The sequence below is a fragment of the Sturnira hondurensis genome, unplaced genomic scaffold (genome assembly GCF_014824575.4).
Source record: "Sturnira hondurensis isolate 20B ecotype Veracruz unplaced genomic scaffold, ASM1482457v3 Scaffold0003693, whole genome shotgun sequence".
Taxonomy (NCBI): Eukaryota; Metazoa; Chordata; class Mammalia; order Chiroptera; family Phyllostomidae; genus Sturnira; species Sturnira hondurensis.
Genome location: NW_028076324.1, coordinates 5,893,064 through 5,907,267, shown reverse-complemented (window position 1 = coordinate 5,907,267; position 14,204 = coordinate 5,893,064). Strand labels below are relative to the sequence as shown.

The window sequence follows — 14,204 nt, the reverse complement described above, 5'->3', positions numbered from 1 at the left end:
AAGCTGAGACTCGAAGTGTACGGAAGACTCGGTCAGTCCAAGAGCAGAGAAAGAAGGGAAAGTCACTGAAATGAGGAAGAACTCAGGGTTCTCTAGCAACAGAGGGGGCCAAGGTGGGTGGTAGATTCCAGTGAACAGAGGGGATTATCTGCTCATAGATGCAAGTTAGGGACGGGCCAGATTATGCATCGTTTTTGAGGAGTTAAACTTCTATTTAAAATGCAGTAGGAAGTAAATGAATGGTTTTAGGCAGGAAAGTGTCATATTCAGGGTAATAAGTAAGATTATTCTGGCTATTGTCTAGCTGATGGGTTAGAGGGGTACAGGAGCCAAAGTGGGAACCCAGAGAGAAGGCTGTAGAAGCCATTCTAGCTCAGGTGAGGGAGGTGGCAGTAACAAGGGAGAAGAAAGGACGGATCAGAGCTGTGTTTGTTGTCGCCCCTGAAGGGACTGGGTTGAGCTGGGGTGAGAAAGAGGGAGGAATTAGGGATGACCCTTAGGTTTGGGTTGTAGGAGATAGTTGATGGGTAGTGTCATATACTGAGTTAGAAGACAGCGGAAAGAACAGGTTGGTGGGAGAAAATTCAGAGGGTTTTGGTTTTTGTTTTAGATATGTTAAGTTTGAAATGCGTTGGATACATCCAAGGAGATGTTGGCAGGCCGTACAAAAGATGCCTGGGCTGGTGGTACCGTTTGGGGGATTATCTGCTTATAGATGATACTCAAGGAATTGGTGCTAGGAACTTCTTTTTGTGCCCGTCCTATTTATTTCCCCTGTCCTCTTAACTTCTTTTGCTGTCCTTTGGGTTTGTAAAAATGAAAAGAAAAACAGACTTTTTCATAAGTTGAAACGAATATCAGCGGTGCCTTGAGCCTGTGTGAGTTCAGCACTGGGGGAGTGTGAACAGCCCACTTTGCCTCGGGTAATGTGCCAGCTGAGTTCATGCCCATGAATCTGGACTTGCAGCAGCAGCTGGCCGGTGTGACCTCACCCTCTGACTGGGGCTTTAGTAGCAGAATGAGATGGCGACCGTACTATTACTGCTTATTCAAAACCTTGGCCACTCAGAAATATGAGTCACACGTATTAGTAAAGCACTGAAGTCTTTAAGAGGGGTGATGATGTAATCCAACTCATTTTTCTTAATAATACTGACATCAAATGATAGTGTAGAATCGAGTATAATTTGAGGGAAAACAACCTTAATTAGTTCAAGACCCCATGACTTTGGAATAGCCACAGCATATCAGAGGGCCCTACTAGTTCCCAAGCAGGATAATGTGTCAAGACCATTAAATTTTTCTGCCCATGCTTATATATTACAGCTATTCAGTACAACTGTTCTTAAGTTGTAGGCCTTGCCTGTTAAGTGGAATCGAGCTGTAAAAATATCCTGGACTTGCCTTGCCCCCCGTCCTCTACAACCCCTGTAAAATTTTGCCACAAAGCTTTTCACAGCCCAGTTGGGGTTCCCAGAGTGTCTTGAGCTGGGCCAACTGAAGATCTTCGTAATGAATTTCTAGAATACATCTGGTTTGACGTTTTCATCCATTGAACTTTAAAATTTTTGCTTTCTTCTTGGTGTGAAGTTTTATTGTATTTTTGCAGAAATGTTCTAATGTTCTACTGGTATTTGGAAGTTGTCTGTTTTGGGGGGGAAACAGTCCGCATTTCAGCTGGCCAGCTTCAGAGCTCAGAGTCTGTAGAAAAAGCGCCTTGGAGAACAAAGCCACCTCCTGTGGTGAGGAGCTGGCCTTGTTTTCTTTCTGTTCTTCAGTTTACCTCAAGAGGGCAACAGACACTTTACTTTCAGATGAAAATTTATATGGTTTGAGTCTTCATTGCAGCAAATCTCATGAATGGCTCTTGGGAAGTAATGAAAGTACAATCTGGGAGCTGTAAAGCCGTGCATAAATGCCACCCGGAATTCTGCCCAGCCGTGCTTGACGTGTTTTGCTCTTTTCTCATAGTCTCTGTGCTTTTATTAGATAACCTTAAAAAGCTGGTTTGTGGCATCTTGTTTGCTTTGTTGGGGTAAATTTCTACTACTAACTTCCAATAGTAGAGTTGCCTTTTTGTTGGAGGGGAAGAAGAGAACATTATATAATTTGAAGAAATACTAGCCTGGTTTGTGCTATAGACCAGAGACACAGAAAACTCTTCTCGAATGTGAGCACCTTTGTGAAGTGAAGAGCTGCCCAGAGATGCGGAGTGTGGGACAGACACGTTTTCTCCCGAGGTTCGGAGGAGGTGTTTTCCCCTGTTGCTCTCTGCATGGTCTTGCACAGAGGGTATTCGTCGGAGCTGTGGGGTGGGGGGGGGGGTGCGGCGTACCCAGCGTGGCTGCCCTCTCGGACGGAGAGTGGGCAGCTTTGGATTTCTTTTACTATTAGTTAGTATCCGTTGTTTTTGCTTGCTAACTACGCAGATGTAAAATTTTCATTAGCTTAGCAGAGATTTTTATTTAAAAGGTTAATTTTAAGTTCAGTTAAAAATTACATATTGTGACAGATTCATCAACAATATTTAAGGTTAAAAGTCTGTTCACATTAAAAGTTAGCTCATGTGTCCCTGTTTTGTTATCATGGGTCTAATCTGATTAAAGTTTTGTTTCTTGGTTAAAAGATTAAAAAGTAGTCCTGGCTGGGTGACTCGGTTGGAGCTTTGTCCCATGCACCAAAAGTTTGCAGGTTCAATCCCCAGTAGGGCACGTACTGGAGGCAGCTGATCAATATTTTTCTCTCTCTCTCTCTCTCTCTCTCTCTCTCTTCCCCTTCCTCTAAAATCAGTAAACATATCCTCAGGTGAAAATTATAATTAAGAAAAAAACCTTAAAAAGGTGAACCTAGTTATTTATGGCAAGTTAATAGCAAAAAGTATGTTATATCCTTGCAGGTAGAAAAATCAGAAAGTTGAGTGAACAGAAAGCTCAAGGACAAAGCAGGTGAAGTTTCTGTGAAGACTCATTAAATGGAGCAAAGTGATAACCGCTGATTTCTATCAGCTAGACCGAGACTCTTCCGTTATCTCCAGAGAGAACAATTACTGGTGACTGTCCTCTAAACGGCACAGCTCTGGAGATGAAAAGGACTGGCAGTAGGGTCTGAGTCACGCATTCACCAGAATGCAAATGTTGCCAAATAACTCAGAACTGCCTTTTTAAATTGTTTTATTCATTTTTAATCAGACCTGCCCAGAAGCAGTTTTACATTTAATCTTTAATGCTCCTTGGCTCTTTTCACAAAATGCAGTTTAAGGGGTAGTTACCCATCAAGAAGTGGGTGAGTCATACCCTCTCCCATTGGAATTTTTTATTTGTTTCCAGTTCTTCCTCTCCCTCTTCCACCCCAGTCAGTGACTTTGAACCCTTCAACTATGTCTTGTGTTTATTAGAAAAGCTAGGTGTTAGGAAATGCTGGGTACCAGCCCCAGGGGACTATTTCATAGACTTGCCGAGTTATGAAGAAAGCAAAGGCAGCCCAAAAGTGTCTGAAAGTGGCCGTCTCCTGCCTTGCCGTCCTGGGCCTGACTTCTGGTGGGCTTCAAACGCCTCTCTGTGTTTCGGCTCCAGTGCTGCCCCCATCCTTTATGTGTTGGCCTCTTTTACTTCCTCCCTTGGTCAGCCGGATTTGGGTAGATGGTGACCAGGATCCGTATTCTCATTGGCAGCCCAACCTAGGATACAATCTTAGAGATCTTAAAGAGTGGTATTAGTTGTTTTGTTCCAACATTTTGTTTCAAACAAAAATTGAACACCACACATATGTATCACATACTTATTAAACTATTCATTCCTCTATCCACCCATCAGTCCCTCTTTTTTCTTACTTTGTTTTGAGATACATTTCAAACTAGGTCACAGACTTCAGTACCAAGTACGTTATCATGCACTTGATTAACTCGCTGTCAGTTTGTAGTGTCTTTTATAGCTCGTGTACATACAGTAAAATGCAGAGTTCTTAAATGTCTCATTTGATGAGCTCTAACAAACGCAAATACCGGTGCAGCAAAGCCTTCTGAGATAGAGACCACTGCCGTCACCCCAGAAAGTTTCCTTGTGCCCCTTCCTGGTAAATTCTCATCCGTGCCTCCCAGAGGCAGCTGTTGTTTGCATTTCTGTCTGTGGATCGGTTTTCCTAATCTAGAATTTTGTGTGGTGGCACCATACAGCATATACAGGCATGCTTCAGAGATACTGCAGGTTGGTTCCACAGCACCGCAGGAAGATGAAGAGCATTTCAGTAAAGTGAGTCAGGTGGATTTTTTGGTTGCCCTGTGCATATATGTTGTGTTATAGTCTGTTAAGTTTGCAAAAGCATTATGTCCAAAAAACGATGTACATCCCTTAATTTAAAAATACTTGATTGCTGAAAATGCTAACCATCGTCTGAGCTTGTTAGAGAAATAATGTTGGTGGACTTGCTCAAATCAGGGTTGCCACAAACGTTCCGTTTGTAGAAAATGCGGTGTCTGTGATGTGCAGTGAAAGGAGGTATGCGTGTGTCTTCATGCAAGGTTTCGGTCACAGGAAGCTTCATCAGCATTGTTGGGTATTTCAGTAGTTGGTACTGTGCTAGTGCTGAGTAGTATCCCATTGTATGCAGAGAGCACAGTTTGTTTATTCATTCTGTGGGTGGCTGCCTGGGCCATTTCTAGCTTGTGGTTATTATGAATAAAATTTCAGTGAACATACTTTTGTGAATATATATATGCATTTCTCTTGAGTAATAACTAGAAGTGGAATTGCTGCATCGTATGTTAAGTTTTATAAGAAACTGCCAGGCATTTTTCTGAGTGGTTGTACCATTTGTACTCCTACTGGTAATAATACATGAGCATTCAGTTCCGCATACTCACCGACAGACGCTGCTGTCAGTCTTTCATTAGTCATCCTAGTGGGCGTGCAGTGGTGTCGCATTGTGGTTTAGATTTGCATTTTTCTAGCCGATGATGTTGAGCACTTTATTATATGCCTATGCTTTCTGTATATATTTCCTTTGTGAAGTGTCTGTTACAGTTTTCCTGGGTTTTGTCTGTTATATATATCCTGAATAGCAGTCTTTTGTTAGCACTCCATTTTGCAAATAGGAAAACCCAGTCTGTGGCTTGACTTATTCATTATGTTAATGATAATCTTTGAGCATAAACTTTTTAAATCCTCACCTGAGGACATTTTTTCATCACTTTTAGAGAGAGAGGAAGGGAGAAGGAAGGGGGGCGGGAGAGATGTGAAAAATGTTGATTGGTTGCCTTTTCATATGTGCCCCTACCAGGGATTGAACCTGCAACCTGGATACGTGACCTGACTGGGAATCAAACCAGCAACCTTTCAGTCCATGGGACCACACTCCAACCAACTGAGCCACACTAGCCAGGGCTAAATTCTTTATTTTGATGAAATCTGATTTCATAGTTTTTCCTTTTACAGTTTTTGCCTTTCTGTATTGTCTCTAATAAACCTTTGCCTGCTTCCAAGGAGAGAAAATAACTCTCCTATGTTTTCTTCTAGTTCTAGTTTTTATAAGTAGCTTTCAGATTTAAGCTGTGATCCATACTGAATTATTTTTATGTGTAGTGTTGAGGTCGGAGTCTGTGTTTCTGTTTTTCCTGTATGGGTATCTAACTATGATATACTTTCCTTTCTCACTCAGATTGTATTGGCATCTTTGTCAAAAACTGATTGTGTCTGTGAGGCTAGCCTCTCCCCCGGTCCACTGGCCTGCTTTTCAGTCCTTGTAACAGTACCACACTGTCTTGATCCCTGTAGCTTTATAGTGTGCCCTAAAGTCAAGTAGTACAAACCCATGCTGACACTGTTTTCTGACACTGCTTTGGATATGCTAGGTCCAAACCGTTGTGTTTCTACATGAAGTTTAGAATTAGCTTGTCATTCCTCTTAAAAAGTGGGGTGAGATTTGGATTGTTAAAAGCTCAGAGCACTCGCCCTGGCCAGGCAGCGCAGTTGGGGAGTGTTGTCCCACAGTTGTGCCAAGGTGTGTAGGCTCCGTCTCTGGTCAGGGCTGATGCTAGGATCGGCCAGTGAATGCATCAGTGAGTGGGCAACAGATCGAGTTTCTCTCTCTCCTCCTCTCTCTAAAATTAACAGGTGAACATAAAAAAATGTTCTGGAATTTACAAAATTAGAAACAACTTTGGAACACTTCAGAGCAAATAGCGTAAAATAGTAAATAACTGTAATACTAATTGTATTCCTAGGATAAACCCTATTTGGTCATCATATCCTTTTCATTTACCACTGGGTTCAACCCGCTGATGCTTTGTAAAGCATTTTGTGTGTGTGATCATGAGGGATGGTGGTCTGTAATATCCTTGTTTATAATTTCTTTGTCAGGCTTTGGTGTTTGTGTTATGCCAGCCCCAGAAAACAAACTTGGGAAGTGTTCTGTGTTTTTATGAGATGAATGTTATTTCTTCCATGAATGTCTGCAAGAACTCACCAGTAAAACTATCCAAAGCTGGAGATTTCTTTATAGGAGACCTTAGGCGGTTAATTCAGCACCTCTAATAGATTCGGGGATATTCAGATTTTCTGTTTTCATCTCTATCCATTTTGGCGTGTAATATTTTTCAAGGAATTTGTCTGTTTCATTCAAGTTACCAAACTTTTTGGCATTAAGTTCATAATATTCCTTTTTTTAAAGACTTTCTTTTTAGATGGAAGAGAGAAAGAGAAACATATCAATGTGTGGTTGCCCCCTACTGGGGACCTGGCCTACAACCCAGACATGTGCCCTGACTGGGAATTGAACCAGTGACCCTTTGGTTTGCAGGCCAGCACTCTGTCCACTGAGCCACATTAGCCAGAGCATGTTCATAATATCCTTTATTATACTTTTAATGTCTGTCTGTAGGGTGCTTGTGATCACCCCTCTTAAAATCCTGGTGTTGGTAATCTGTAGTTTCTTTCCTTCCTGATTAATTAGAGGTTTATTAGTTTTGTTGTTCTTTTTATAGAATTGATTTTTGCTTTTCTCTACTTCATTGTTTTCTGCTTTTATTTTTATCTTCTACTTTCTTTGGGTTTACTTTGCTCTGTTTTGACTTCAGTAAGATATAGAAGTTTGGCCAGCCTTATAGACCTTTTTTTAATATAAGTATTTAAAGCTTTACGTTTTCCTGTTGTAGTTGAATCTCACATACTTTGATATGTTGTATTTTAATTTTTGTTCAGTTAAAAATGTTTTCTAAAATTTGTTATATTTTGACCCATAGAGTATATAGAAATGGGTTAATTTCCAAATACATGGAGTTTTTCTTGACATCTTGTTACTGTTTTCTAATTTAATTCCATTTTGGTCAGAGAGGGGTCTGTTTTGTATGACTACGGTTTTTAAAGTTTTTTTAATTAAGACTTACTTCGTCGCCTGGCCCATGTGGTGTCTCTTGGTAAGCGCACTGTGTGTGTACTTGCAGGAACGTGTGTTCTGTGGTTGTTGGGTGGAGTGTTCTGCAGATACCAGTTCAGTCAGGGTGGTGGGCTGTAGTGTTCACATTATCTCTGGGGTTTTTTCTGTCCAGTTCTATCAGTTGCTGAAAGGGAGATACTAAGTATCCAACTGTGGTTGAAGAATTATCTGCTTCTTGAATTATATTATGACCATTTATTTTAAAGATCTGTTATCAGCCACATACACACTATGAATGCTGTGTTTTCCTGATATATGAGCTTTATATCATTATGAAATGACCTTTTTATCATTATGAAACATCTTTTATCCCTGAAGGTCCCTTTATTTGAGGTTAGGTTAGCCATTACAGCATACATGTGTGTACTGTCTTTCCCGTGTATCATCTTCTTCATGTGTGTACTTCTGTCTGCATCCGTCTCTGTGCTGGGAGTGGGTTTCTTGCAGACAGCAGTCTATGGTAGATGGATATATTTTTTAAATCCAATTTTACAGTGTGTGTGTTTTAGTTGTCTGTTAACACTATAATTATTAAAGTAGTTGCATTTTCATCTGTCAGTTTAATGTCTGTTACCTCTCCCTGTGATTTTCAGTCGGCAAGAATAATAGTGTTAATGAACACTATTACTGTCTAATTTTGTATAATGCATTTTTTATATCTTTTAAAGAAATAATCTTCTTATGAGAGAGGAGCCCTTAGACCTAGTTCAGTGCTTTAAGGCGAGATGGCGTGTAGTACGTGTGTGATGAGTGCCGTGGAAGGAGCTGTGCGTTGCGAAGCAGCAGGCTTAGGTTCCACACTGCTGCTTTTAACTGGCATTGTGTCCTGCTTCAAGCCGCTTATTTATCTATAAAAGTGGGAAGTGGAACTAGATTATCTCTAAAATTACTTCTTTCTCTTACATTCTATGATTTAAAGATATGTATTGACATGAGAATTTTTATCTAAAATATGTGTTCCCAAGTTAGTTTTCATTGAGCCATGGAAAGTTTCTGTGATTCATTTGTGTACAGGTTCTGGCACAGTAACGCTCCTCCTTTTATTACAAAATCATGGAATTCTGTAGCATAACAATATCACACTCAGCACACCACATGGCATTTTAGGTAAGGTGTTCAAATTAAAACTGTAAATTATTATATCCTTATCAACCACACTCAAGCAGGAGTGAGGATCCTGCATATTGCCCTTATATTTGAATGTGAATATAATATTAAAAGAAGTGAAATAACTGATTTTTTTCTCTTTCTGTTAATAGTGTGTTGCTATTGGAGGTTTTGCTGTCTGATTGGAGTATAAAAGTATAGCATTCTTGTCAGCAACTGAAAGAATCGAAACTCAAAATGTTACAGAATGTTTTTCATACGTGTTAAACCTTGTCAACTAGCATGAATGAGGGAGCAGGGGTCCCTGACTAGTTCCTAACCCAGTGTCACCAGTTTAGTTTTTCATAGGTAGGACTCATTCAGAAATCAAAATTCTGTCCCTTTCTGTTTCCACAGTTTGTTGGGCAGAACCATCTTATTTTATAGATCTTGGCATAACTACCAAAAGCCAGGGAGGAAACGTGACCACTATCTCAAACAAGATGTGGGGGGATAGTTAATTTTTAATCCTCAAACACACCAAGCACTTAGCTCAGTCATTCATAAGTCTAGAATATCACTAGCACGGTATCATCTCAGGGTGTCCAGCTTGCGGCCCAATACAAAATTGTAAACTTACTTAAAACCTTTTTTTGCTCATCAGTTTTCATTAGTGTTTGTGTATTTAATGTGTGGCCCAAGACAACTCTTCTTCCAGTGTGGCCCAGAGACGCTGAAAGGTTGGACACCCTTAGTAAAACATAGAATTTTATTCGGGTATTTTCCAGGTTTGGTTATAGAGAGGAAAACTGTGTTCTGTGGTGCTGCTTCCTGGGCGTTACACCAGAGCCCCGGGTGTTATTTCCCAGTTCAGCTCTTTGGTCGTCCAAAGCCGTTTATCGAATCTGCCTACTCATTTTGGGACTGTAGGTGCAGAAAAGAGTTTGTACATTGTGACTAATGAAAATTGATATTTCATCCATTATCCTTTTCATTTGTATTATTACTCTAATTTTTATTACTTAGTTTAATAATGGTAAATAGCATTTACTATTATTATTTGCAGCGTGGTTTTAGCAGGTGGAGTTGGAGGTAGAGAGGTGTCCATGTAGGAAACTTCCATGGGCCTTTCAGGAAGTGGGGCCTAGAGCTGGCGAGGCTTCACACAGGACTAGACTGAGGCACTTCCAGCTTCCATGGTGGCAGAGGCTTTAAGGAGGGCTACGGCGCAGTGACAGCAATGAGAAGTGTTCCTTGGTGCCACAGCCCTCTTGGAGTGGATCAGAAACCAGTTTCCAGAGATTACAAAGAGACTACTGTTCGATGTGCTGTATCCTCTCAGTGTCCCTCGGAGCAAGCAGACATTAAAGTCACTTTATGGGGCCACTTTCTCCCTTTCTGAAGTAGAAGTGTGCTTCCCAAGAGATAGTCTACGTCTGTTGTTATTTCTGCCACTTCTAGCTTTGTTCTTAAGTGGTCCCTGGTGTTATCTTCATGTCTTATCCTTGCAGCTAGATTATTAAGCACACCTGGGATAAGAACTGTTATTATTTCTACTTGCTATAGAATACCTGACCTAGTGCTAGGTATCTTCTAGGGTTGGTCGTTTGCGAGATGAAAGGTAAACGGAATTATCTAGTGGCTGCTCTAGGAGTGAAGAGAGACCTCGTTTATCTTCAGTTATGTCGAATTCATGTGTTCATTCTTCACATTTACATTTTTTTATATTGAAGGAGTGTTTTTAGTGCTGAAGTCCTTAAGCAGTTACTTTCAAATGTATTCAAGCTTATACTGCCTTCCAGGAGCTTCCTGTCAAAATGGAGAGACAGACATGTCCACGAATAAGAAGGAAACTGTATTTATAGTACAGGCAGAGTGCTTTGGGAGTGGGAGCGCAGAGTTGGTACTGGGAGGTGTGGGAAGGTGCCCGGGAGGAGAAATGGATTTGACCTGTGTTGTGAAGGTTGGGTGGGTAGCATTTGGTTTTTGTTTGCTTTTAAATTTCCAGGTTGTTGTCCAGTCTACTCCCCCTACCTCCTCCCCTCTGTGAAAGAATGCTGTCAACATACATCATTGGCTTCAGTTGTGCTTTGAGAGAACAGCAGCATCTTTTGTCGTCAGGGCCCCTCCTACGGCATTCAGAAAACATAGCCCTGTACTGATGGGTAGAGGCCTTTGAGACCCTGTACTATCCCCCAAAAGAGCAATAAAATGGGAATCAGAAGACTTGGGTACAAGTCCTGACTTTGTCTCTTAGAAGCTTATGGTCAGGGTTGGAGAATGTTTGGCACATTTCCTGGATGACCAAGAACTTAAGAAGTCTGTGGCTCCTGGAAGGTATGGGAGTTGAACTAAGCTAGCCATACTGTTGGGTGACTGTCTAAATGATACAGAGAATTATAGCAGGCCATAAAACATCAGCCCAAATATGTTACTTCGACAAGTTGAAAACCAGTGTGCACATATTTACATATTAACGGTCATACTGATATCTGCATCTCCATTAAATGAAAAGTCAGATTCAGTGATGTGTAGGACTGAATATAACATTAGCAAAAAGTTCTAATAAAATACAGTGGTTTTGTAGGAAAGATGACCTTATTCTTTCTCGTTTCTGCTTATTGCTTTTCAAATGAAAATAGTGATAAAAAACCTTTCATAAATAAAATGTGGCTTTTAAAAACTTGACTGATGTTTTATTTCTCCATTTCTGCTCCTGCAAAAGGCAATAATATTTCCCCAGATGGAAGATATTTTCAAAATGGAGTTGAGTTGTTTTGACAATAAGATTTGCCTCTGTGTCCTGTACTAGATTCTGTCTACTTACGCAGAGACCTTATCATCCTTGTAGCTTCCTCTGTATGTCTTGGTTGGGCCTTTGACAAGCTGTGCAATACAAGGATTAGCTAGTGAATGTTCTTTCTCCTGTGGACAAATCCCCATGAGTGTGACTGACTGCCCTCTAGCTTCTTCCCGGTGGCGCGAGGTCCTTTTGTGCTGCTGAGCTTCCTGACCTAAGGGCGTCCTTTAACAAGTACTGGAGGCTTTGAAAAATATCAGTTAGTGGGAAGATTTATGACATGATTTTGGAATGTCTGATTTTTTTTTTAAGATTTATTTTAGAGAAAGGGGAAGGGAGGGAGAAACAGAAGGAGAGGTTCATCAATGTGTTGCTTCTCGCGCACACTCCATGTAGGACTGAACCCACAACCCAGGCGTGTACCCTGACTGGGCGACGACTGGTGACCTTCTGCTTTGCAGGACAGTGCCCTACCATCCACACGAGTCAGGGCAGAATGTCTGGTTCTGAGATGCTCTCACGGACCTAATTAAATATGCTCAGAGTTTTCTGCCTTTTGTTTTTTTAAATCAACTTTCATGTAGTTTCTTTTCTCCATAATATGTGTGTTTGTTTTGGTTTTAAAAATGGTTTTTTCCCCAGATACATGTACTATATGGCATTATGTATCTCCATTACTGCAGGCCTTGGTGTCTGCCTGTTGGAGAGGCATGGGACTTTCTGACTCAGTTGTTTCTAAGAAGTCAAATGACTTCTTTTGACTCTTTTCTTAGAATTTTTGATAAAATATGAGCCCTTTTTCTGTCTTATGGTTCATCTGACAGTAACTTTGAATTGGTTGTTTACCTTTAGTCTTCTTGCTTCTGTAATCCCATACGAAACCTTATAGAATACAGTAGTAAACAGTACCAAAGAGTTTGAATGTCTACAGTGAAAAACTTCAAAATTAGTCTACCAGTTCTGTGGGTCTTAACTTTCTTAATGGTTATTATTAACATCAACATTAAGTCAGTTTTAATCGACAATTAATAAAGGAATATACCTAAAGGAGTAGCCAAAATTACGGAAATTTTATGACTTTTGCTTTTAAGAAAGAGCTATGAATTTCTCTGGAAAGAAAGAAATTAAATTTAATAGCAGAAAAAGCCTCCCCTCACCCTCCCTAAAGAAGTGAGGAAGCTGAGGAAGGATGCGTCCTGAGGAACTGCCGGGTCCTAGGGCGTCCGAGAAGGTGAAGGGGCGAGAACTCTGATGTGCAGTGCTGTCTAAGCAGTGGGAGGAGCTGAGGTGTGGAGCAGGGATGTGGAAGTCCGACGGACTCCATGTCAAGTCCTACGTTGCATTTTAGGAGCTGTACGCCCTTGGACAAGTATTTAATGGCTCTGAACTTCAGTTTCTTCATCTGTAAAATGGGGCTGATTAGACACACTCCATAGGGCGGATGGAGCACTTCGTGAGTATGGAGTATATAGCGCAGCGCCTCTGAATGTTAGTTCCTGGCCCCTCACGTCAACACCTCCCCTTAGCGAGTCATTTTTATTTATCTGGGGTTTTGGCCAGCACTAAGGCCATTAGCTCAAACAGCTTGAATCTAATGTGGTACTCACTACTCTGATATGTGGCTTTAGTAAAAGAAAAAAGGTTGCTAATTTTGTAAATCATCGCTAAGATTAATAGGCTTGGCAGAAAGACTTTTTTGTATGTAGAAGATATTTCACCTAAATTATTCCTGTGATTATTATTATATATACCTTCCCTCCCTTTTTTATTCACATGTCAAAAATATAGAATTGGAAATAAATAATGCAGATGGTTTTCACTTGTATGAAAAATTGCTGGCTAGGAATTGAAAAATAGGATTTTCACGGTTGAAATGACTGCTTTTAAGGAAATTATGTTCGAGGCATAGTGCAGACGATGATGATGAGGACGGTATTAGGCTGCTTCAGTCACGTCGTTCTATGAGGTGTAGGTGCTGTTATCCTCATTTCGAAGATAATGGAACCGAAGCACAGAGGGGTTAATGCCATTCCTGTCTATAGTGCCAGGGAGTAGCAGAGCCAGGATTTGAATTCAGGTGCTCTGACTCCAAAGCCCGAGGTCTTCACCACTGCCTTACCCTGGGAGGACAAAGAAAAGACAACATCCTAAATCAAAGCACACGTCCTAAAGCTGTGGCAGGTCGTTTACTCTTAGGTTTGCTCCACAGGTATTCTGAGAGGAGCCTCACAAAGTGTATTGGGATCACCATCGAGACCAGACCCGATTACTGCATGAAGCGGCATTTAAGTGACATGTTGACCTATGGCTGCACGAGGCTGGAGATTGGGGTGCAGAGTGTCTATGAAGATGTGGCCAGAGATACCAACAGGTGAGATGGTGGCAAATGGTCTTGCACAAGCCTTCCTCACGCCCACCAGTTGCATGTGTTCTGCTCGTTTTCCCTTCTTCCTGCTCTTAGAGGAAGAGGTACAAGTATTCCTCCTTTGGAGTTATTTTTCCGTCTGTGCTCTTAACTCCATTCTGTCTTTCTGTCTTTCCCTGCTGCCTCTTTTCTAGTTGCCCATACACATGCTTATATCTCTTCCTAGTCTTGTCATAAACAGCCTTTTCCAGAATGGAAAGCAGAAGGGAGGTCTCAAGGTCAGTAATTTAAAGCAGGAGAAAAGGCCCTGGCGAGTATAGCTCAGTGGCAGATTGAGCACAGGCCTGCGAACCAAAGGATCGCAGTTTGATTCCCAGTCAGGGCACATGCCTGGGTTGCGGGCCAGTTCCCAGCAGGGGACACATGAGAGGCAACCATACGTGGATATTTCTCTCCTTCCCTTCCCCTCTAAAGGTAAATAAATAAAATCTTTAAAAAAAAAAGGAGAAAAGGCAGAGGAGAATG

At 41.2% G+C, this 14,204-nt stretch overlaps 1 protein-coding gene across 1 annotated transcript in view; it reads left to right on the top strand.

Moving 5' to 3' along the window:
• The window catches only part of ELP3 (elongator acetyltransferase complex subunit 3), a 90,838-nt gene that overhangs the window by 20,234 nt on the left and 56,400 nt on the right, over nucleotides 1-14,204 (top strand). Inside the window, exon 8 of the mRNA XM_037042220.1 lies at nucleotides 13,524-13,685. Coding sequence (XP_036898115.1) covers nucleotides 13,524-13,685 — 162 coding nt within the window. The remainder of the gene's footprint in view (nucleotides 1-13,523; nucleotides 13,686-14,204) is intronic.